Source organism: Carcharodon carcharias, chromosome 16, assembly GCF_017639515.1.
Source record: "Carcharodon carcharias isolate sCarCar2 chromosome 16, sCarCar2.pri, whole genome shotgun sequence".
Lineage (NCBI taxonomy): Eukaryota > Metazoa > Chordata > Chondrichthyes > Lamniformes > Lamnidae > Carcharodon > Carcharodon carcharias.
In genome coordinates this window covers 86566696-86591017 of record NC_054482.1, presented here as the reverse complement: position 1 = coordinate 86591017, position 24322 = coordinate 86566696, and the positions used below count along the sequence as shown (strand labels likewise).

Below are 24322 nucleotides of genomic sequence, written 5' to 3'. Positions count from 1 at the left end.
CAGAAATCAGAGGTGGTTAGGCTCAGAGAGGCATTCCCCACACCAGGAATGCCCTCAACTACAGCCTGCCTTCTGCTGCGCAACCAGTATAGTGCGATCAACCTAGACTGGGGCCATTTTTATCAGCTGGATAGCAGGACATTAAGAGCTATTTTCACACAGCTGCATGGCTTCAGTACAATGAGATAAGATATAGATTCCTCAAGAGCTGTTTGCTATCCTCTAAATATTAGTAGATCTTATGTGGAGTGCATTCTAAAGCCTCTATTTCTGTTCCTGCTGAGTTCAAATTAGCCAACATGACTGCAGTCTCAAAAGTCCACATCTCAAAAGTTCTTCAAGAAGCCGCATACCAGATAAGTAAGGTGAACTCTGTGTTAATGCCATGTTAATTGATGGTGGCATAGTAGTAATTTCACTGGCCTCGTAATGCCCTCGAGACACAGATTCAAATCCCACCATGGCAGCCGGTGGAATTTAAATTCAATGTTTGAAAAAATCTGGAATATAAAGTTAGTCTCAGTAACTTCATCAACGTAAAACTGATGTTTTACAACATCAATTGTTGTAAAAACCCATCTGGCTCGCCTGGCCTGGCCTACACGCAACTCCAAGCCACAACAATGTGGCTGACTCTTAATAATTGTCCTCAAGGGCAATTAGGGATGGGCAACAAATGCTGGCCTTTTCAGTGATGCCTACATCCCACAAGTGAATAAAAAATCCCTTTGTATTTACCTCTTTTTCCCTTACATTAGTGAATGACACACTTGTTCACAAATTAAGCTAGTCTTGACAAAGTTATCATGAGCAAAGATTAAGTTTTAAAATTGGAATATTTCAGCAGTGTTAAAAGCAAAAGCCTAGGCTTTAAGGGTAAAAGCATCATTTCCCCAATAATGTCAGATTAACTTCCAGTTGACAATATCAGGCAGCAATGCATAGACGAGTTTATAATATGAAAGTCCATTTTTAAAAACCCTTGTAATACTGAAAGCGGATATGAAAAACACATAATCATTTGTTGCTACAGAAGCAATATCGCAAATGTAACAGTTTTATGACAAGTGTAAAACAATGATTTTATGAATAAGGAACAAAATGGCTAATCAAGACCACAGATTACATATATTAATCTAATCTACCATTAAATTAACATTAGAAGGCACAGCTTTTTTTTAAAAAGTCCTAATAATAGACCCTGTTTTCTTCATTTTGGGCAACTATGTAGTCCTGGTACAACACATCAAAGTAATCAGTCACATCATTGCATGGCAGAATTGATACAATGAGCAGCTCCTCTCAGACAGCACATCAAAAAACAGGAAGACTCTAACGCTCACCCACAAAATTGTGCTCCTCTGTTCAAGCTCATGGTTACTTTTCTTCATTGTGAAAAACAAAACATGGAAGTGTCCGGACCAAATTGAAAGTACAGTGATTTACATTTATTCTCCCTAACTTCTGTATAATTCTGAAATGAGCCCAGTGTTGGTACTCAGGTTTCTGCTTAGATTAGACTGAAAGTCTTTAAGTCAACAATAAGTTACCATATTTTCTCTCCATAAAGTTATTGTGGCAAAGAAGCCATAAGCTCTTAGTTTTACAACGTTGTGACTGGGCACTTGATTACGATCAGTTGCTCTGATTTATTAAGCAATCCTTCCAAATTCATAAAATAGACAGGAAAGCCCAATTTATGTATTGTGTTTTACTACACAAATACAGTAACACATTATTAATGCTTGCTATAGTTTCATTATTAAAAGCTTGCTTGAAAAGCATAAAACATTATTAGTTTATGAAAGCATCAAATGACACATCCTTCAAAAATAATAGAGCTACAGGTGAATAATGAATCCAGTGCTTCTAGATCATAATCCAACTCTTGATGGGCTTTCTGGCTTGAAGGAGGTAATAATTTGCCCACCTTCCCACAAACACCATTCTAGAGTGCAAATGTTGTGTTTGAATGATGTCAATTTACCACCAATTTTAGTATATTTAAAATACATTCCAATGGGCCCAATAGATCACTGTGTAACTGCATCAAGTGGTGGTGTTGCTATGCAATAGAGGCAAACATTTCAAATCCTTATCAGTACTGATCCCAGCAGGAAGGAATAGAAGAGCTACAATAAGCCTTTGTTGTTACCCCAATCTAGAAAGAGTAAAAAACTAGAAAGGTTTCACTCATCATGGCTATTGGAACAATCCCACAGGAAAGTATATGGGCATTAGAAGAAAGCAGGGTTAGGCTCAGTTATGTTGACTCCATAGTTAAATATTTTGTTGACCTTCAAGCCTGGATTTTACTTTTCCCACCTCAGGAGGGTTGAGGAGAAAATTTCACTTGGTGCCATGACATCAGCATGACATCTTGGTTTGGTGTCATTCATTGTGTAGGGGCAGGAACTCCTGGTGGAATCCCTCATTCATTTGATAGGGTAGGCTCTCAACCAATGTTCCCAGTAAGCTGTATGGGTGTGCGTCTATGCATCAACCTTAAAGTTGCATTAGCCTTGTGAAACCACGCTGCAGTGCCAAAAGAAGTGGAGCCCATCTGAAAGGGGATACGGGGCCCTGAAGATTAAAGGGCAATTGAATGTTAGACCTCAGGCTGAGCCAAAGCCTAAGGTAAGGCTTTGGGACCTGAGGAGTGACCAACAGCTGGGTCCTGTCCTTCTGAATTGATCTTCCATCACCACTTCAGGAACTACTACCAACCTGTCATAGGATCCCTGGGGGTGGCAGTGGCCTGGATGAAAAGCTGGTGAGTGGCCCCACTTCCTTGTTACCATTTACCTATTGTGGATGGAGGAGGGATGCCTGGTAATCAGCTCGACAGGGATAGGGAGAAGTGCAAGAAGGCCTCATGGACCAATTTTCTTGCTGTTTCAAACACTATCCTGTCCGCTATGACTTTAGTATGACTACTTGGTTGAAGTACTTAAAGCTTTGTCACTACAACATATATTCATGAAACATACTGAACATTTACCCAAGGGCAGGCAGGAGTTTCATCCCAAAAATCTTGTCGAACCTGCCAAGCAGGGAGTTGCACCTGTCAGTCCAGTATTACAAGCAAGATTGGTTTGAGAGAGATGAGAAATAATGATATCATTAGAATGCCACCTTTTCTTTGTACTGATTGTTTGAACTTAATATTGAACTGGTAAAAGCTTGATATAGAAGCCTGATAAAAATTGTGAGCCTTAATTTTATCCGAACTTGCTTAATGGATTAGGGCTGGGTTCCAGGTAGAAGTACACCATGCGCCCTGTTAATTTCAATCAGATAAACTATAAAGTGGGCATCGAACGCAAACTCACTCAGTTCCTGCCAGCTGGGTTAGGGTAAAATAAATTCAAATTCCTATTGGTGTCTGCCACAATTCCAGTTGATGTATTTTTTAATACTGGATTGTACTTGGGAATCATTCAAAATTATCAAGAGAATGACAGCAAATGATATTAATGGCACCATTTTGGATCCTTTATCTCCTCTATGACTCCTCTGAATTGGTTCTACATTTACCTACTGGAGGTTTGCTTCTCATTGACAGAAACTGCTGATGGGAGAGCAACTCTAAAATTGAACATGTTGGACTGAGATGAGAATGTTACTTTGACATCCCATACATTGACTGATGGTGATAATGCCAGTAGTAATACTCCAAAAGTAAGTCTGTATTTAAATTCAATAATGTACCTCTCCTGCACCAATTATTCTATTTTTATTCTTCACATAAATGTGCTAAAAAAAAAGTCTTCTGTCCATCTTCATCAGCCCAAGGCACTTTTCCATATTGTCAAATGTTTCGATCTAGCTTTTGTGAAGTCTCCAATAAAAATGATCCAGGGCCTCTAGGACAAGTCAATGTTTTCATATTCACCATGGTCGGAATCATCTAATTCAATACCAGGAACTAGATTGTAGTAGTTTGCGGATTTATTCATATAGAGCCTTTGACGATCTGCCTCTTGTAGCTCCTCTGTGACACTCACCAATTCAGGCTCAGTATGGACTTCCTCAACAGCATCTTCTTCTTCCACTTTATTATTGGACATATTAAGATAGATCTTGTCAACGCATGTGACTGAATCAACAGAACCACCGAGCTTTATCTCCACTTCTTCATACAAGTCACGGTTACTCCCTAACAAGGCTGTCGAGGGACGTAACATGAGCTGGTTTCTGGCGAGGATGCTGTTTTCATATCCTGTGGGGATGAGAGTTGTTTCTGGAGTCCTGCAAGTTATATAGTGATGGTCCCCCACATTTGAAAAGCCAGGCTTCTCGATGGTGCAAATTTGATTGTCTTGTCTAATAACTTTAAAATTAGATCTTCTATTTCTCCAGCAGTACCAACACAACACCAGAGCAAGTGTTGCAATCAATGGCAAGCAAATGAAGAGAGCTGTGAGACCATGGGACCTACAGATATCTGAGCGATGAATGTCCATGATATTCAGACCTTGTGGGTGCTTTGATGTGTAGCAAATAATTACATTTTCTGATCTACTGATGCTTACATTTGCTGACATGTATTTTGCCAAACCATCATACAAGGCACATGTACACTCCAAGGTATTATTGAAAAGAGACAATTTCTCAAGGCTTGGTTTAAAGACACTAGGAGGTATAGAATTTAAATTGTTGGAGTCCAGGTACAGCTCCTGAATCTGGTCTGAAGCTTCTAAAATGTTCTCTGGTAACTGTTGAAGGTGGTTTTCCTCCAGATGAAGGATCTTTAAGCTGGGCACATTTGTGAGGAAGTTAGAAGGTAATTGTTCTAATTGATTGTGGTCCAGGTATAGGACCTCCAGAGAGCTTGGGTTTTCATCCACGTCATAGATGTCAGATATGTTGCAATTTGAGAGGTCCAGGACTTTGATTCCTGACAGGTTTGTGAAGACATTCCATTGAAGGGCACCAATAGAAGAACCAGTGAAATTTAAGCAACATTCTTCTCTCACCTGGCGAAACTTAAAAGTCCTGAAATCAAGATTACCATCGCACATGCAGACTCCGTTTGCAGCTCCTGGAGCCCAAACAAATGTTAGTAATAGAATCCATTGCCGAAGCAATTTCCAGGATCTTGGACCTAAGAAAAACAGATCAACACATGGTCAAATGACAGAAGTATCATGCTGGAAAAAAGAGCCAAGAGTGCAAGTGACATGCTGCCTGTTGATTGCTTCAATTGCTGGGTTAAATCCAGTTGATAAGTTAATAAAGTCTTTATTGAAGCCTAAAAATACTAAAGAACTTATCTTACAGTCAGAATGAACCTCATTCCCAGTAGAGTTGGCCTGGTGGAGAAGCCACCACAGCTCCCCTGTTCAGGCCTCAGGTTCAAATAGCAGAACAGGCCTCAGTGATATCTTTGGAGTTCCATTATTTAAAGAGAACCCCACTGGGTTTGAGCAAATGTCCTTGCCACCTGCAATTTGAAATATCAGTCAGCCAGTTTGGAGTGGGAAAGGTGTGGCTAAGTTTCCCACACTGTTTTTACTGTTTCACTCTCCCCACCTCACCCCACTCCCATCATCCACTCCCCTAAAAAAAAAAACACCCCTCTTCCAGAATTACACCTTCTCAGCAGGGAAATGCTACATGACACTGGGACAATAATAAGGGAAAAGGCAATTACAAAAGTATAATTTTAATATAAAAGCATACAAGATCACAGCTTCAAAACTACCTGCAATCAATCTTACTATTAGAAGGTATGGCAAACATATTTCTATCACTATCTCTCCTCTTACTATGCCAACATCATAGTAGCTTAGATTGTTCTAAACTGTGAGCAACATTCCACTGTCTTCCTTGTAATTCATAGTGTTTGATGTGCTTTGGGATGCCTTCGAAAGATTTTTAAAAATTCATTCATGGTATGTATGATTGCCCATCTCTAAGTGCCCTTGAACAGTTCTTGAACCACTGCAGTCCATGCGGTGTAGTTATAGCCGCTGTGCTGTTAGGGAAGGAGTTCCAGGATTTTGCCCCAGTGAGAATAAAGAAATGGTGCGATATTGTTCCACATCAGGATAATGTGTGATTCAGAGGGGAACTTGCAGTTGCTGGTGTTTCCATGCATCTGCTGCCCTTGTCCTTTTAGGTGGTAGAGGTCATGTGTTTGGGAAGATGGTTGAGGAAGTTTTGGCTTAAATGATAAGGCGCCATATAAATGGAAGTCTTTCTTTTCTTTTCCCATTATTCCTTGCAGAGCAACACAGTAATACAAAAATACCAATGCTACAGTATATTGTTTTTATTTCAAAATTTATTAATTCAAATTATTGGAAAATTCATTTTTTTCACACATAGATCGACTGAATTATTAGTAGACTGTAGAGGATAGAAATGAATCATTTTAGTTATGGTACTCTTTCATGGGGCATACACCTGCAACATTCAATGTTTAAACTGTCCTTGTTCATGCCTGCACTTCCTATCATTACAATAATTTTTTTGATTATAGTAACTTATTTTAAAAATAATCAAAACATTGTCCTTTGTTTCCTGTTGCTTTACAATGTCTGGCTGATCCTTCAACACAGTTCAACTCTGTCACACAGCACCAAAAATCCATGGTAAGTCCCTTGAAAAGGACATTATGCTGCCACAATCTATTTATATCATAAAAACAATTGTGTGTATGTGCCTGATGTTCATCGATATAAGCCACAGCTTTGATGTAACTGGTTATGAGAGTTCATTCAAATGCCAGTGCTACACTCACCAACCTTTGCTGTGCCTTAGTCCTTGGACACCTATGCTTTACTTCTCTGCCCTGTTGCCTCTTTGCTCCAGGTCCCAACCTGCTTGGTTCTTCCCAAGCCTCAGGTTTCAGGGAGCCCACTACTTCCCAGGGTGATCTAATTCAGCTTCTGGTCAATGGTGACCCCTGTATGTTGATCGTGGAGGATGCTGCAATGAAGGTGTCATTGGAAGTCAAAGGGAGATGGCTGGGCTTTTGAGATGATCCTTATCTGGCAATTAAACAACATCAATATTACCTGCCACTTGTCAGCCTAAGCCCAGATGCTTTCCACATCATCTTGTAAGCTGGCATGGGCTGTTTCATTATTAGAAAAGTTGTGAATGGAGCTGAACTCTGTCAGTGCACAGCTCCACTCCCAACATTATAAGAGGAGGGGAGTCACTGATAAAGCAGGTGAAGGTGGCTGGGCTGAGGTTGCTTCCTTAAGGAACCCCTGCAGCCCTGTCCTGGACATGTGATGATTGCCTTTCAACACCCACAATTAGGAATGACTCCAGTAAATGGAGTGTTCTTCCTTTAACGTCCCAATAATTTCAGTTTTACTGGGAATCCTTGGTGCTGATGGTCTTAGTAAACCAATGAAAGAAATTATCTAGTGGCAGCAGAAAAGCCAAAATAGCCTTCCTATATTTAAACTCATGATTTAGCCAACAAGATAATATGAACTGGAAAAAATTAACTGCTGCATGGTATTTCCCCACCTTGATTATTCACCACAATAGGTGGGAAAGTAAGTTGCAATGAAGAAATAAGAAATTTACAAATGGATATGAACAGGTTAGATGAATGGGCCAAAATTTGGCAGATGGAGTTTAACATGGATTAGTATGAGGTTATCGATTTTGGTCAGAAGAATAAAAAGGCAACTTATTATTTAAATGGAGAGAAACTTCAGAATGCTTCAGTGCAGAGGGACCTGGGTGTCCTTGTGCATGAATCGCTGAAAGCTAGTATGCAGGTACAGCAGGTAATAAGAAAGGCAAATGGAATTTTGGCATTTATTGCTAAAGCAATAGAGCATAAAAATAGGGAAGTGTTCTTGTAACTGTACAAGGCATTGGTGAGACCGCACCTGGAGTACTGTGCACAGGTTTGGTCCCCTTACTTGAGGAAAGATGAGACTGCATTGGAGGCGGTTCAGAGGACGTTCACTAGATTGATTCCAGAGATGCTGGGCTTGCCTTATGAGGAGAGATTGAGCAGTTTAGGCCTATACTCGCTAGAGTTTAGAAGGATGAGAGGAGATCTAATTGAGGTATATAAGATGTTAAAGGGGATAGACAAAGTAGATGTGGGACATTCTAGAATGAGAAGCCATAGGTTTAGGCTAAGGGGTGATAGATTTAAATCAGAGATGAGGAGGAATTACTCTTCTCAAAGGGTCATGAATCTGTGGAATTCACTATCTCAGAGTGCAGTGGATGCTGGGACGCTGAATAAATTTAAGGAGGAGACAGACAGATTTTTAATTAGTAACGGGTTGAAAGATTATGGGGCGAGGGCGGGAAATTGAAGTTGAGGACAAAATGAGATCAGCCATGATTGTATTAAATGGCGGGGCAGACTCAAGGGGCTGAATTGCCCACTCCTGCTCCTAGTTCTTATGTTCTTATGTTTATCTATTTGCCAGTTAGTGCTTTTTTGGGGGGTAAAACAGAGTAAACCTCTATATAAAGAGTTAGCCTCTATATAAATTTGACTGGTTGGGTTTTTTTGGTGGGGAGCGATGGTGGGTGGGTGAAGGGAGGAAAACAGAATGATGTTACCAGTAGGTCTGGTCCAGTCTGCATACATTGATTCAATTTGTATAAAATGTATTGTTTTGCAACTTTACTGAAACTAGAAAAAATGCTTTATTTAAAAAAAAACACAAATAATATTGTTTGAGTATGTCAAATCCTTTGTGTGAGTCTAACTTAATAACAGTATGATAAGGGCCTGGTAATAATAGCACATTGAGTAAAACCTTCCTTATCTTAACCCAACTCCCACTAGGAATTCCATTTGTACCCACACCCTTTCCTGAGGTCTAGAGACGCATTGACGTGCATATTTCCTGTAATAAATTATTACAAACAGTTTGAACAACTCAATAAAGAAAAAGACACTAAAGAAAAAATTCCTGTGAAATTGGAGCTAATAATATTTAATTATTTTAGTGACCTATAAGTAAAAACAGTTCTGTTACTCTTTAAAGTGTTACAGAGAAGACTTTACTAGGCTTACATAAAGAGGAGTATAAGTGATACAGCACTGCACCTTTAATTGCCTTTGGACCCGAGAAAAAATTTTACTTTTCTACTTTTTTATTCTTTTAGCCATTTCTAGGTCTCTTGGTCTCATCTCCTATACAATAGCTGAGAGGACAGCTAGATCACCTGTTTCTGCTGGCCTTTAGGCAGAATTGTCCCAGATTTGCACTGTGCGGTAGCAGGCGGGTAAAAACGTTTTGCCCGCTGGCCATGATGGCAGGTTTTCACCCCATATCATCCAGAACCCGCTGCATTACTTATGGATTCCCAGGAAACACGCCATTTTGATGGCGGTCGAGCTCTCATTCGCCCACCATGCCATCACCTCACCACATCAACACGCTGGGCGTCATATTTAAAGTCCAGCACACACACATTGCAGTGCTTCCAGCCCACAACTGCTGTAGGGAAGATGTCCACAAAAGGTGAAAAGACTGCAGCCCCCAGGTTTAATGACGTGTTACTGGAATTCCATTTGGATGCCGTGGAGGCCCACTGTGATGCCCTCTACCCCCACTCTGGCCACAGAACAGGCAGCAGCATCACCATCCAGTGCAGCAGGCAGTAGCAGCAGTGGTCAGTGCCAATGCTGCACAGAAGAGGTTGGCCATCCAATGCAGATAGAGAATGATCTCATCCATGCAGCCAGAATATGGCAACCATCTCATCACTCTAAACTCACACACTCAAGTCCATCGTACATTCACTGGCATCTCACACACTGTCAGCTCAAGGGACATCACCACCCATTCTCACACACATACCCTCACATGTCCATCTGGCCTTATCTACTCTGCAGACTGCCTCCTTAGCCCTCACCATCTTGAAGCCACTTGCACAGATCAACATATGCTCCTACACACACCCTGAAATACCCTCCTTCCTGAGTATAGCTCTCATCCTGCAACCTCTTCCCTTGCCTGAGGCCACTTCTCCCCCTTCCCCAAGCAAGACCTAGCCCTGCAGCCATTGAAAAGCCACCCATACATTGATCATCTGGTAGTTAGAGACCTGCCATAAGCGCCCCCTAAAAGTGATGTGCTGCTGTCTGTGAAGCCTGGCACTGATGACTGCAAGTGCTGATCGAAGCAAGGTAGGCAAACAAACCTCGAAGTCCCAAGCAAAGTGCAGCCTGCCAGGTGCGTGCCGTTTATGTGCTGTTGTGAAACACATCGGCATGTTTTCCCGCCAACATGGGTGAACAATCCAGTGGCATGGGTGGGGGGGGTGGTTGGGAAATGAGTCCGACAGGCTGACTTTACAATAATGTGCTGATGTATTACAATGAGTTTCCCAACGTTCAACGGCAGGAAACGCGAATGATCGCAAACTAGTTTCACCCCATTGTGAAACCAATTGCATCTTATTGTCCGCTCACACCACCGAACACGCCTGATGCCAGCAGGCACGGAAAATCCTGCCCTATGAGTAGCAACAAGTGCTATAAGCTCCGAAATAAAAAAAAACTACAGGCAGAGATTTTTAAAAAAAACTTTTCTGCTGTATGAACAACGTGCCTTAACACCAACTTCAGAAAAAGTATCTCCTGCTGCATCGGTGCAATATTTCCACTTCCCACACCAGCTATCCTATGACTCCTTTGAATGATCCAGTACTGGATAATGTAGATTGTGGGCAATTTTGAACTGCGTATATTTGATAGATAGATTAATCTGATTAATTTATACAATCATGGGTGAAAAGAAACATCAATTCAAATAGCCTGGACTGAATCCTAAAGCAAGTGTCAAAAATGAAATAAAGTCCCTCTGCAACACTAAATTGTTTCTTTTGGTTATGTTGTACCAGCGGTGCCATTTTCGCCCTTGCCACTCTAACTAATGTCATATCTTAACTGCACACAGCCATATATGTAATTAGTAGCAGGAAGCCTCATATTGATCATATCAAACACCCTTTAATATAATGGACATAACATTGATGCCAGACTGTATTGCAACATAACCAAAAGAAACAATTTAGTGTTGCAGAGGGACTCAGAGAAATTTCCCGTATTTTGGAGCAATGTTACTTTTTATCGTCAAGAAATTCAAAAAAATGTCAAAATACCTGCCTTCTCTGCACTCTCTCCAGAGCTATTATGGACTTCCTGTAAAGTGGTGACCAGAACACATCTGACACTGGCAGGCACAGAAAACCCCGGCCTATGTCTATAACACGCTTAGGAGTGGCTCAGTCTGGGTTTTTTTCTTCCTAGTCCATCCCTCCAGAAGCAACAGCGGATGCAGTGAGCTTTCTGAAGTGGGCAGGAATGGAGAACCTTGGGCTTTGCTTGTGTGCCTCACAGCCATCCACGTACAAATCTCTGGGTTCCTCTCATTGAAATAATATATGCTCTTGGCTCTAAACTTTCCAACTACTAAATGGTTCCCCCCCCGCCTCCCCTTTGTAGGGGAAGGTTGAATTTGTGTGTTGCTGCAACAGCGTAAAATGCTGATGCTATTTAAAGGTAAGTGACCAAATGTCAGATGTCAAAAATAATTGTATGCAAAAAATGTGTCTTGGCACAAAACGAAGTGCATGGCAAAAATATTTAGATGGAACCAAGTATCTGGATGGAACAAAAATTACAGGAAACAAAATGTTGTAAACTGATTCACAGTGAATGATGGACAACAAAGTGGAGATACTGTTACATAAGGTGAGTACATGGAGAGTTGCCAAGTTTGGCACAATAGGGTATCCAGTCCAAACAAGCACAGTGCAGCATGCCAGGCAAAAGGTGGGAGAAATACAGTAGCTCAGGTTCTGAGAACAAATGCAACAGATATGGCAGATCTTAAGAAAGCCACCAAGCTAAGGTTGCCCAACAGTGCCATGTTTAAATTGATGGCCCAAACACACACCACCAAATATTACCTGACAACCTGCTAGACATTTACTGCTGGCCCATACAAAGCCCTCAGACCTTTCATTGCTTATCATGCAGACCCATATTCTACCAGGGCTATCAATCAAACTGTCGCTTACAACTGAAACACTAACATTTTATAAGAGATTCACAGAGAAAATGAATGTAACACAGACCATCTGCATAGTGTTCTGTAAAAACAGAACTTGCACAAACTCAAGCAATCCAAACCAATTTACAGCCAATTAAGTACTTCTCAAGTATAATTAGTAATTAGCCACAGCCCACAAAGGACCTCAGGCTATTATAATTTATTTTCATTCATTCAATGATGGGGGTATTTTCTTTAATTCTTTCATGGGACGTGGGCATCACTGGCTAGGCCAGCATTTATTGCCCATCCCTAGTTGCCCTTGAGATTCTTGAACCTCTGCAATCCATGTGGTGTAGGTACACCCACAGTGCTGTTAGGGACAGAGTTCCAGGATTTTGACCCAGTGACTGTGAAGGAACAGCAATATAGTTCCAAGCCAGGATGGTGTGTGGCTTGGAGGGGAGCTTGTGTTTCCACATCCTTGTCCCTCTGGATGATAGAGGTTGTGGATTTGAAAGATGCAGTCAAAGAAGCCTTGGTGAGTTGCTGCAGTGCATCTTTTAGATAGTATACGTTGCTGCCACTGTGCATCAGTGGTGGAGCGAGAGTGAAAGTTGAAAGTGGTGGATGGGTTGCCAATCAGGTAGGCTGCTTTGTCCTGGATAGTGTCCAGCTTCTTCAATGTTGGCGGAGCTACACTCATTCATTGCTGGCAAGGCCAGCATTTATTGCCTAACTCTAATTGCCCTTGAGAAGGTGGTGGTGAACCACCTTCTTGAACCGCTGCAATCCATGTGGTGCAGGTACACCCACAGTGTCGTTAGCTAGAGAATTTCAGAGTTTTGAACCAGCAATGATGAAGGAATGGTGATATACTTCCAAGTCAGGATGGTGCGTAACTCATAGAAGGGAATTTTGAAGTGGTAGCCTTCTCAAGTGTCTGCTGCCCTTGTTCTTCTAAATGGTAGAAATGATGGGTATAGATGGTGATGTCAAAGGAGACTTGGCGAGATGCTGCAATGTATGTTGTAGTTGGTACACACTACTGTTACTGTCCGTCAAAGGTGTAAGGAGTGAATGTTTAAGGTGGTGGATGGAGTGCAATTCAACTGGGTTGTTTTTACCTGGATGGTGTCAAGTCTCTTGAGTTTTGCTGAAATTGCACTCATCTTGGTAAGTAGAGAGTATTCCATCACACTCCTGTCTTGTGCCTCGTAGATGGTGGACAGGCTTTCAGAACAGACAGACAGGTTTGTCAGATGGTCAATAGGTGAGTTACTCTCCACAGGATTCCCAGCCTCTGACCTGCTCATGTAGCCATAGTATTTACGTGGTTGGTCCAGTTAGGTTTCTGGTCAATGGTAACTCCAGGATGTTGATAGTGGGGGAGTTGATGATGATAGTGCCATTGTACTTCATGGGGAGGTGGTTAGCCTCTCTCATGGAGATGGTCATTGCTTCGCCTCTATGACACTAATGTTACTTGCCACTTAACAGTTCAGGCCTGAATGTCATTCAAGTCTTGCTGAATGCAGGCATGTTTCATTGTCTGAGGAGTTATGAATGAAGCTGAAAGCTACAATCATCAGCAAACATCCACAATTCTGACCTTATGATGGAGGAAAAGTCATTGATGAAGCAGTTGAAGATGTTTGGGCCGAGGACACTACCCTGAAAAACACCTGCAGCGATGTCTGGGGCTGAGAATGATTGGCCCCCATCAACCAGAATCATCTTCATTTTGTGCTAGGTATAACTTCAGCCAGTGCAGTGTTTTCTCCTGATTCCCATTGACTTTGATTTTACTAGGGTACCTTGATGCTACCCTAGGCCAAATGCTGCCTGATGTCAAGGACAATCACTCACACCTCATTTCTGGAATTCAGCTTTTTTGTCCATGTTTGGACCAAAGTTATAATGAGTTCTGGAGTCCTGGCAGAACCCAAATTGAGAATCGGTGAGCAATGCTTGATAACACTGCTGACAACCCCTACCATCACTTTGCTGCTGATTGAGAGTAGGATGATGGGGTGGCAATGGCTAGATTTGATTTGTCCTTTTTGTGAACAAGACAGACTTGGGCAATTTTTCACTTTGTTGAGTAAATATCAGTGTTGTAGCTGTACTGGAACAGCTTAGCTAGGGGCGCGGAAAGTTCTGAAGAACAAATCTTCAGCACTAAAGCCGGGATGTTGTGTTGTCAGGGCCCATAGCCTTTGTTGAATCCAGCATACTCAACCATTTCTTGATATCACGTACAGTGAATTGTATTGGCTGAAGACAGGCATCTGTGATGCTGGGGACCTCAGGAGAATGCCAAGATGGATCATCCACTTGGCGTTTCTGTAGGAAATATGCAGCAGCCCGTTTGTGCATACTGACCCACGAGCAGTAATAAATTACCAGATAACCTATTTTAGTGATGTTGACTGAGAAATCAACATGTTTTTGTTGGCAATGGTTGAGTGATAAATATTAGTCAGGTCACCAAGAGAACTCTCCTGCTGTTCATCAAATAGTGCCATGGGAATGTTTACCTTCACCTATGAGGGACAATAGGGCCACAGTTTAATTTCACTCCCTCATTTATACACTGGAGTATCAGTGTACATTATGTACTCAAGTGTCTAGGGTGGGGCTTCAATCCATAAACTCCATGACTCAGAGGTGAAAGTGTATGTACACAACAAGGTTGTTACTTATACTGAAACACAATGTGGTGAAATTAGAAACAAAAACAGAATTACCTGGAAAATCTCAGCAGGTCTGGCAGCATTGGAATTAGAGCTGTTTTGTCATGTTCCTATGTAGTCAATGGTATGTTATATCAATAGACAACAAATTAGCATGCTTAATGATATGACTGTGTACATTCAATACCTTTATATTTGACACTATGTACATGTTCTCCATGGAAAATTACAGGGATTGTAGTTTTTCTTTCAATTGCTTTGCAGTTGCAATGCATTTCCTGATCTATAGTTCTGAGCACCTCACACACATGCCAAGCAGCCCGTCCCAGAGACGGGTGATTGCATTTTGAAACACTGATGAATTTTTTGAAGTGGTGTTTGGGCTACAAGGGGGAACATTGTCAATGTGTTCATTTGTCAGGAATTTCAGCTTTCAGCATGATTTAAGTGGATTTAAATGTGAGATCCCAGACAAGTCTCAGACAGACAAAGTTGGTACAGTATTGAGGAGACAAGTTATTAGTGAAAAGTCTGAATAAGCAACTGTCATTGTGCTGTAAAGGTCATATTTGTTGGCCAGTGCTGACTTGCTCCTTGTGAGCTGATCTCTACTTTTCAGCCACAACTCTTGTTTTGTCGCCATGATTTGCATGTAACCACACAAAAAGCACAAGTCACCACCTGTCAATGCATATAGTGCAAACATTGGCTAGTATTGAAAGGGCTTTATATGTTCCAAAGGGATTTCAAAAGTGAAAGTGTTTCTTTTTACAGTCCCACACACAGATGGGGTAGTTAATTCTCACCTATGCTTGGGGACAAATTTAAAGGGGCAATTGCTTGTCTGTTCTGTAGGGTTCTGGGAACAACCTAAATCTGTTGAATGTGCCACGGGATAACAGTGTAGTTATACCTGCAGCAGCGTCAACCTCTTCCAACACAGTTCGCGCATATTTACCGTGAAGCTGCAATGAAAATAATTAACTTGTAGCAACTTCAATGGCAAGACCTTCATTACAACAGTGACAATACTTCAAAAAGCTTCATTTGTAGAGGGCGTTGGGATGTCCTGAGGTCGTGAAAGGCGCTATGTAGCAATGCGTGTCAATCTTTCATAGAATCACTCATGTAGGTTAACACCAAGCTGACTGGCATTTCTCAGTCCGACTTGTTCCTTGTTTTCTGCTGTGAAAGGACTGGTCTGAGGCATCCTGGGAGTGGTTAATATTGTCAATACACACCACTCCTCTGGCTATGACAGCGACATTAGGAAAAGTGAAGAAAAACAACCTCTGCCCAGCCTGTTCCCCCCCACCTCCCCTCAGGTTATCTCCCACTTAGTTTTAAACCACAAAGGATAAGGAAATACAGTCCGGGAACCACTAAGTGCGGAGTTGCCTATTCAGTCCAGATTAATTCAGTATTCCTGACTATCCTTTGCTACAGTTTCATTCTCGGTAAATCGAGCTTTTACACGGTTCGCAGCCCCTTGAATATATTACCATTCCAATAGGGCCAAAGTGGGCGGAGAATTCAAACTGTTGACAGAAAGGACGGCAAATGACAAGCCGTTTCCTGGACTACGGGGTAAACACTTCCATTACTGGTGTTAACTTCTAGTCTTCCCACTGCCAGTCCTCCAACATGCCGATCTCAACTAAATAACATTTTTCCTTAAAATCCAAAACGAAACAACCAACGGCCAATGCCACCGAGTGAAACCATCTTCTCGCCGCCCAAGAGTCTGATAATAAGAGCAGAAAACTGGTATCTTGTAGATTTTCCGGCATGACCGATGGTAGATTCATTACTATTCATTGCAAGATTATTTAATTTGATGAGGCAGCTGAAGAGACGGAGAGTAGCCAAGTTGACACGAGAGAAAAACATCAATTCTTCAATAGAGTAAATTTCGAAGACTTGGTTGTAAAATAAGATTTTTAAGGCTAATCTTAATCCGAATCTTAATTTGTCTTGATTCAGATTGAGAAACTAGCTGGAAAGTGACTCTCCTCAGTTTCTCCCAGAAGTAAAATAGTAACAGTATTTGTTTTGATGACAAATTTATTCAGAAAGGTCAAACGATCCCACGAATTCCTTACTACACTGGACTTTCCCGCAATCCTCCCAGACAATCTGGTCACGTCTCAGTTACGGCCCCAAGCACCCCCATCCCCAGATATAAAGGCTCGGCAAACTTCACCGAAGTGATGCAAGAAATATCTAATTCCACAGTGGGATGGTTTACACTAATCATTTCTGTTTATATCATAGAAAAGTTAGGGCGTCAAAAGTTCATCCCACAAGAGTGTGCGAACCTGTAATCTATAAAATTATTTTGCTGTCCGTCCCTTAATATCTTAATATCATTACTTTGTTTGAATAATTTCGACCCCAGGTAATTAATTTTCGTAATTTAAAAAAAACAATACGATCGATTTAAGGAAAGATTTAGTTTCTAAATTCAAGGTCATCACTTACCTTTAGTGTCTCTGCCGGACTCTCCCATTCCTACTGCAAACAAGTTTAGACAGAAGCGGTCTCGCTAATTAATATGTGTGAGTAATTCTTGGTCTACAGACTTGCGGCTTCACATCCTGATTTAAATATATATTACGATGTATTTCCTGATCAATTGATGTGGATGGGCTGATCACGGTGGTTGAAGGATAACGGAGGGTTCAATTCAGTTGCTCTCCTCTGTGCAAGTCCCTTGAAAGTGAGCAGGTAAGAAATGGAACAAACATAGGAACATAGCCTTTAACTCCCCTCCTCCCCACCAACCCAGTAACTGCTCCAGGGAGACACCTACAGTCAAACCTCGGGATATTCAAAGGACACGGAACACCAGAGGATCTTGGATCATGTATTTATGTTGGGTTTGAATGAAGGGACATTTCTAAACGCATTCCACCACCACCCCCACCCCCCCCCCCCCCCCCCCCCCCCGCTAAAATCAGTTACAGCATATGCCTCGGATCCTCTCCTAATTAAGAACTGCTGCAATGAATTGCAGACACGATAGGTACAGGAGTAGGCCATTCTGTCCCTCAAATCTGTTCCGTCAGTTCAATCATGGCTGATCCATATCTCAACTTCATTTTACCGCCATTTCTTTCCTTTGAAACCCTTACCTAACAAATATCCACCCTTATCCGTTCTAAAACATTCACTTGACCCAGTATCTCCAGCCTCTTAGGAGTGAGTGTTTCAGATTTCCACTACCCTTTGTGATAAAAATTGCTTCAACTCCTAAGTGGCTGAGCTCTCGCTTTCCTAAGGTGCCTTTGTTTTGGGTTTCCCCACCAGAGAAAAGTTTTTCTGTATCTATCCTATCAAATCCCTTTATTTTTTTACACCTCAATTACATTGCCCTCAACCTTCTAAATTCAAGGGATTACAAGCCATGTTTAAACTACTTGCCCTCATAATTTAACACCTTAAACCCTGGTATCACCCTGTCCTCATGAGTTAGCCCTTTAAGCCCCACTTTCATTCTGATGAATTTGTGCCGTAGCCCCTCTAAGGCTAATATATATATTTTTGATGAGCCGCACTCCTACCTGGATGCAGCATCCGAATTGGGTCTGACCAAGGCCCTGTACAACTGAAGCATCACTTCCTGAATTTTGAATTCCAAACCCTTTGAGATAAAGGCCAGGTTCCCATCCGCCCTTTAGATTATTTTTCACACTTGCCCACCAACGTTTAGTGGTTTTTACACAGGAACAAACTCATTCCTTGGCTTCACCACAGTTCCTAGTCTTTTGCCATTTTAAAAATATTCTAATTTGCCATTATCCCATCCAAAGTAGATGATCTCACATTTCTCCACATTGAACTCCATCTGACATGGTTCGGCCCATTCATTTCACATGTCTTTGCCATTTTGAAACTTCCTGCTCCGAGCTATATCACTTACAGTGCCACCTTACTTGTGACATATGCAAACCTCAAAATATAACTCTCCATGTCTTTATTCCAAGCCATTGGGGAATGCAATTTGTTACATCCCACCAATCAGAGTGCACTTCCTTTATCCCTACTCTCTGTATCCTACCTGCCAATCAATTGCCAATCCATGTCACAATTCCATACATTTTTATTTTAATTAAGAATCTCTTTATCAAAACCATATCAAATGCCTTCTGGAATTCCATATAAGCAACATCAATTGACTTTCTACTCTGCACTATTTTAGTGATCTCCATAAAAAGTTCAAATAGACAGACATGACCTGCCCTTCCATGTTGACTCTCTTTGATCAGTTCGTACTTGTCAAAGTGTTCAGTCACTCTGTTGTTAATGATAGATTCCAGCATATTCCTCAACTTCCCCTCCCGATCCTCAATTTGGCTGCTATTGTAAATGGTTCTCTCAGGTGTTGTCCCTCTCTCCTTTAAATCTGACTTCATTGCTCCTCTCCTCAAAAAACCAGCCTTTGACCCCACTGTACTTGCAAACAACTGTTCCATCTCCAATTTCCCTTTCCCCTCCAAAGTCTTTGTACATGTTGTAGCCTCCCAAATCCTTTCCCACCCTTCCTGGAGCTCCATGTTTGAATCCCTCCAATCAAGTTTCTGGCCTGCCACAGAACCGAAACAGCTCTTACCAACATCACAAATGACATCCTACGTGACTGTGACAAAAGTAAATTATCCCTCCTTGTCATTTTCTGTTTTTATCCCAGAATTAGGCAAGTGGTTTGGGCTTGCCAGGGAGGGGGTGACCATTAGTCAGGGCAGGGGGTGGGATTGGCCTTTCTGCAGGGCAACCTTTGCTGCTGGGGCACCCTCTGTGGGCCGCATGCTAGTCATAATGATAGTGGCATGATGCCTAGTGCTAAGTGCACTGTTGAGAGGCTGCATCCATCAGTAGGGGGTCTGTGTGTCACTTAAAACCTACTTAAAACCAGCCTGTACCTCTTAAAGACAAGGTGCATTTTGACTGGAGCAGGTGGTGGAAGTCACTGTGGAAGAGCTGATGAGCAGAGGGAGGAATGGAGATGGCACAACAGGTCAGACAGCATGCCCCAAGTTTCTCTGAGGCAGCAATGGAAGTCTTAATACAGGAGGTGAACAGAAGGTGATTGAGGAGAGAGGTCCTCTTTCCTCAGGGGCCCAGACAGGTAATGGGAGCAGATAGTCGTCACAGTCAATGTCAGCAGTCTAGCTCTGAGGGCATGCATACAGTGCAGCAAAAAGTTCAATGACCTCACAGGAGTGGTCAAAGTCAGTTGAATGCAAATTTAAATGTCATATTCTTACACATGAGCCACTAGCCTCACACATTGCACCATTCACCATCCTGATTTTACTCACCTACCAACAGTCACTATCAAGCATGATGCAAACCCAGCATTTATTGTCTCACCACATCTTTACACACCTCCACACATTACAGCTGCTGCAAGCCTCACTCTCACATCTCATAGCATGCACACACAGTCAGTTATTCAACTACAGTAGCAGTGTCATACAAATGTTTTGCGCAATGCTCAGTGACACGGCTCTCCCTCCCTTGCATGACAAGGTGGCACATAACTGGAGGCAGCAGCCCTAACCAGGGGGCAGACATGGCTGCCATCCTCACCTCCTATGGAGGAAATGGTGCCTGCAATCATTGGTGCAGCTGTGACTGAGGCCATGATCAGTGGCAGTGCTGAAACTATAGATGACGACCATGACACAGACAATTTTAAGGGGTTACCTTTCATTGCCCATGATCAAATATATTTACATGTGAATGTGTGTATTTTCTCTCCCTTGGATTGATTGAGTCAATTTAAATAACTCAGCAGCAATGTTTTGTGCATTGGTGTCAAAACAGCCGGCTGCAGCTACCAACTACCTATGGGCATATTGAACTTTCTTTGAGGAAGACCTGTCTTTTTAAAAGATATACAAGTGGACTGATCAAAATATGGCTGATAATATAAAGTGAGCACTTTCTAGAAAATTCCCTTGTGCATTATACTGACAGACCTGTCCTGAGAACATGGAATGGCGCACCTGAAGAGGCGTCAAGGCCTACTTCAAACAGGGACACTTGAAAGGAAGATATGGAAAATACAAAAGACTGGACTTTTAATTTCCTGTCTTTGCGGAGACAATGGAGACTGATTCCTACATCTCAGCAGTCATCCAAAAATCCATCTCCTGTTGATTTATATCTCAGAATGTGTAAAGTGATCTGAGGTGAAAGAAAAACAGACTCTGGGTGCAAGCCATGACTATCTCCCATCCCAGGAATACACAAGAAAAAATGGGTTAAAAAGCTGGCTGCGGACCAGTGTTTGTGAGTGACAGAAACACCAGTCAGCTGCCCCTGCAAAGACAAGCAAGTGACTTTATTTCCCTCTCTCTTTTGCTGGGGGTGGAGTGGGGCAAGTGTGTTCTAGCAGGGACTGCAGGTAAAAAGAAACAGGACAGCCTCTTCAGTTACCCCGCAGAAAGAACCAGAATTCCTCCTCCTGGGACAAGCCAACAATTGTCATCAGCAGACTGCGAGTCTGCCAAATTCAGCTCTAGTAAAATCACCCAACTTAACAGCCACAAAGTACCACCATCTATGCCTTATGGACAAGCCAAGGACTGCTTTGTATATTTTTGAAGCTTTTATTGGGACTCTTAATTTTTTATTTCTGATTAGTGTGTGTGTATATGTGTCGCATCATTTTAGTATTTTTCCTCAGGTTTTAGTAACTAATAAACTTACTGTTTCTTTGACTCAAGAAAGCCTGGTTAAATTGGCTCCTTATAAAAAAGTAAATACAGTTGGACTGGGAAAAGGTATCCACAAGGAAAGGATTTTTAAACTAACCTTGTTGTGACCAACTGAGGGGGCTGAACAAAGAGGGGAGCCAGCTCATTCCTCCTCACCCAGGATCATAACAAAATTGGGGTCCTGTCCCGGAAGTAACAAATTAAGGATCTCGCCCAGGAATTTAACAAATTGAGGACCTTGTCCGGGAACAATTGGAAATTAAGAAAGTTGCTTTATTTCTCACATGCACTTGCCCTGAATTTTAAACAAAAGCTTTATGTCTCATTCACATGACTCAACCACACCATCACACACACAAAATGACCAGATACAGTTGGAGATAAAATAGTAATTATAAAAATGGAATTTAACTCAGTCTCTATTTCTTTGCAGGCTCAATGTTTCTTGGTTGAGTTAATGTTTGGCTGGAAGTGAAGATCTTGAAAAGCAGGGATTTCTCCATGGCTGTGAAGGCTCTTGTAATTGATCTGCCAGAGGTTGAGAGCTCAGGTGAACTTAGTGGGGAGGAGGTTAAAGGAGAAAGTCCTTGTTCCTTTTGCAAGGTATTGCAGGTGTGTATGTAGGCTGCTTAACTAACTGAAGCAGCTGACAGCTATCTTCAGGACTCTCTCTCTCTGAGGGAAGTCAGTCTTGAAGTCTCTGAAGATGTTTCAAAAGTCAGTTTGAATTTCTGTTCATATCTGTAGGCAGAGAGCAAAGATGGCTGTTGTATCATGTGACCTCATGTGACTTGTTGATTCATGGTCCAAATAAGGTACTGTGGAACCCCACTAAGCAGCAGGATTCTTCTGCCACCTATGGTTTCAGTAGCCTTTTATGTTTGCAAAGGCAAATTTGTTTTTTTTTACAATGAAGGTGTTGGTGGGGTTTTGTTTATTTCCTAGTCTGGCAAACATTGAGTCAATGCCAGAAAGAGAGTCCTCTTTGTTCTCGCTAGAGAAAAGATAATGTTTTGCAATCCAAAAAAGTATCAGGTAGTCTTTGGAAGCCATTTTGAATTTCAGTCTTTTTAAATTGTAGCTTTTGTAGCTTGTAAAAAATACAGTTTTTTAAAGAGTCACAATAACATCATGTCAGTAGGACCACAACAACAATATGTCCCCGCCTAATCCATCTTCTCACATCCCATTTTCTGTTCATCCCACAATCTCTACTGAATCACAAGTTGCAGATGGTCTCTCAAAAATATACAAATCAGTCCTTGGCTTGTCCATGAGGTATAGATGGTGGTACGTTGTGGCTGTTAAGTTGGGTGATTTCGGTAGAGCTGAATTTGGCAGACTCGCAGTCTGCTGACGACAATTGTTGGCTTGTTACATGCACCACTCACTTTCCTCACTCCCTTCACTTTAATCCTACCCTTGTGTCTTTATCATTTTGGTTCCCAAGAACTGCTATCTGGTCAACAACTGGTGCAAGAGCCTGGAGGAACAAGTCACTGACGAAGGTCTGACACTGTCACTCTATTTCATACTCACAGCCAGTATACTCAAATATTGGCACTGCGCTTACTTTAGAGGTAGCATGGAGGCAGGATCTGCATATGGTCAGTTGCCAGGCATAAGTGGTTTGCAACCAGTGCAGCAGGGGAAAGTGCCAGCTCCCTGGAGGGCAAGGCTGCATATGAGTTCTGCTGCAGAGGACTCAGATGAGGGCTGCAATGAGGTTGTTTACAGTCAAAAGCAGATGGACATACACACAGAAATGCTTGGTCCATTGGTAGACCTACATGAAAGCCTGCTGTCACTGTAAAGGGTATGGAGGAGTCCAGACATAACTTTGCAGAGTTTTGCAGAGAGCTTGGAGCCCACCTTTTCCAGCATGGAAGTGGCGGCCAACTCCATGAATACATTTGCAAACCTGACCATGATGCAGCATCTGATGGCTGATGTCTCAGCTCCCATTGCAGCACATGCAGGAGCCGCCCAACATCTGAGGGCTGCAGTGGAAGCTCAGATTGAGGTAATTGAAGTTAAGACTGCTGCCATCTTGACTACAAATACCTGTACTCAAAATGCTTCCAAGTTCTTGCAATTGTCCAGCAATCTGTGTTTCAACAGATGCTTGGATTGCTGTGGCACTGCCGAGTGGGAATGGCAGTAGCTCTGGGGAGCCTAACATTTGTTCGACAGCAACTTCCAAACCCACGACCTCTACCACCTAGAAGAACAAGGGCAGCAGAGACATGGGAACATCACTACCAGCAAGTTCCCCTTCAAGTCAGATAACATCCTGACTTAGAACTATGTTGCCGTTCCTTCACCGTCGCTGAGTCAAAATCCTGGAATTCCCTTCCTAACAGCACTGTGGGTTCACCTACACCACATGGACTGCAGCTGTTCAAGAAGGCAGCTCACCACCACCTTCTCAATGATGGTTAGAGATGGGGCAATAAATGCTGTCTTAGCCAGCGATGCCCACATCCTATGAACAAATTTTTAAAAAGGATCATGACCAAGAGGATTTTGTTTGCCCATAAAAGAGTGATGGTAAGGTGCGAGGTTGTATTCATGGGAACCGAAGTCAAAATAGGCGCTCACGGACAGCCTAGATGGAATGCATATATGCTGCGTCAATCCTATCTTCCTGCTTCTCCGCTATCCTGGCTGAGCCATGTGTGCACTTTGCCCATTTCACTCTGGTCAGAGAAGTCCTCTCTCCTGGTATATAGAACCTCTGTGACCTCTCTGATGCAGCAGCGGACGGTGAACTGGAGATGATAGATATGCCACCTGTTCCAGCCTGGAAGGATCCCGATGTGAAGAAATTCCAGGGGATTCACAGCTACTGGCAGTGCTGTCCCCATCCTGCTCTGAAGCTGCAGGTCAGATTCCA

At 42.2% G+C, this 24322-nt stretch overlaps 1 protein-coding gene across 2 annotated transcripts; it reads right to left on the bottom strand.

Annotated features, from left to right (window-relative positions):
• Nucleotides 1-965: 965 nt before the first annotated feature.
• si:ch211-106k21.5 (leucine-rich repeat transmembrane protein FLRT3) lies at nt 966-17430 on the bottom strand. Of its 2 annotated transcripts, XM_041208364.1 has the most exons (3): nt 17183-17420; nt 14756-14811; nt 966-5107 (listed from the first exon to the last, which is right to left on the bottom strand). In XM_041208364.1, exon 3 carries the CDS (start codon nt 5022-5024, stop codon nt 3867-3869), a length of 1158 nt encoding a protein of 385 aa, XP_041064298.1. In that variant the 5' UTR covers nt 5025-5107; nt 14756-14811; nt 17183-17420; the 3' UTR covers nt 966-3866. The 2 variants fall into 2 exon arrangements, with proteins under 2 accessions (XP_041064298.1, XP_041064297.1); XM_041208363.1 differs by lacking the exon at nt 14756-14811 and having other exon boundaries at nt 17183-17430.
• Between the last annotated feature and the right edge of the window lie 6892 nt (nt 17431-24322).

Excerpts from the sequence above, each read along its gene's own strand:
- si:ch211-106k21.5 (XM_041208363.1), bottom strand. The coding sequence starts at position 17,210 with ATGGGAGAGTCCGGCAGAGACACTAAAG. Across the intron at positions 5,108-17,182 it reads GTCCGGCAGAGACACTAAAG|GTCCAAGATCCTGGAAATTG; the intron begins GTAAGTGATGAC and ends TGTTTTTCTTAG.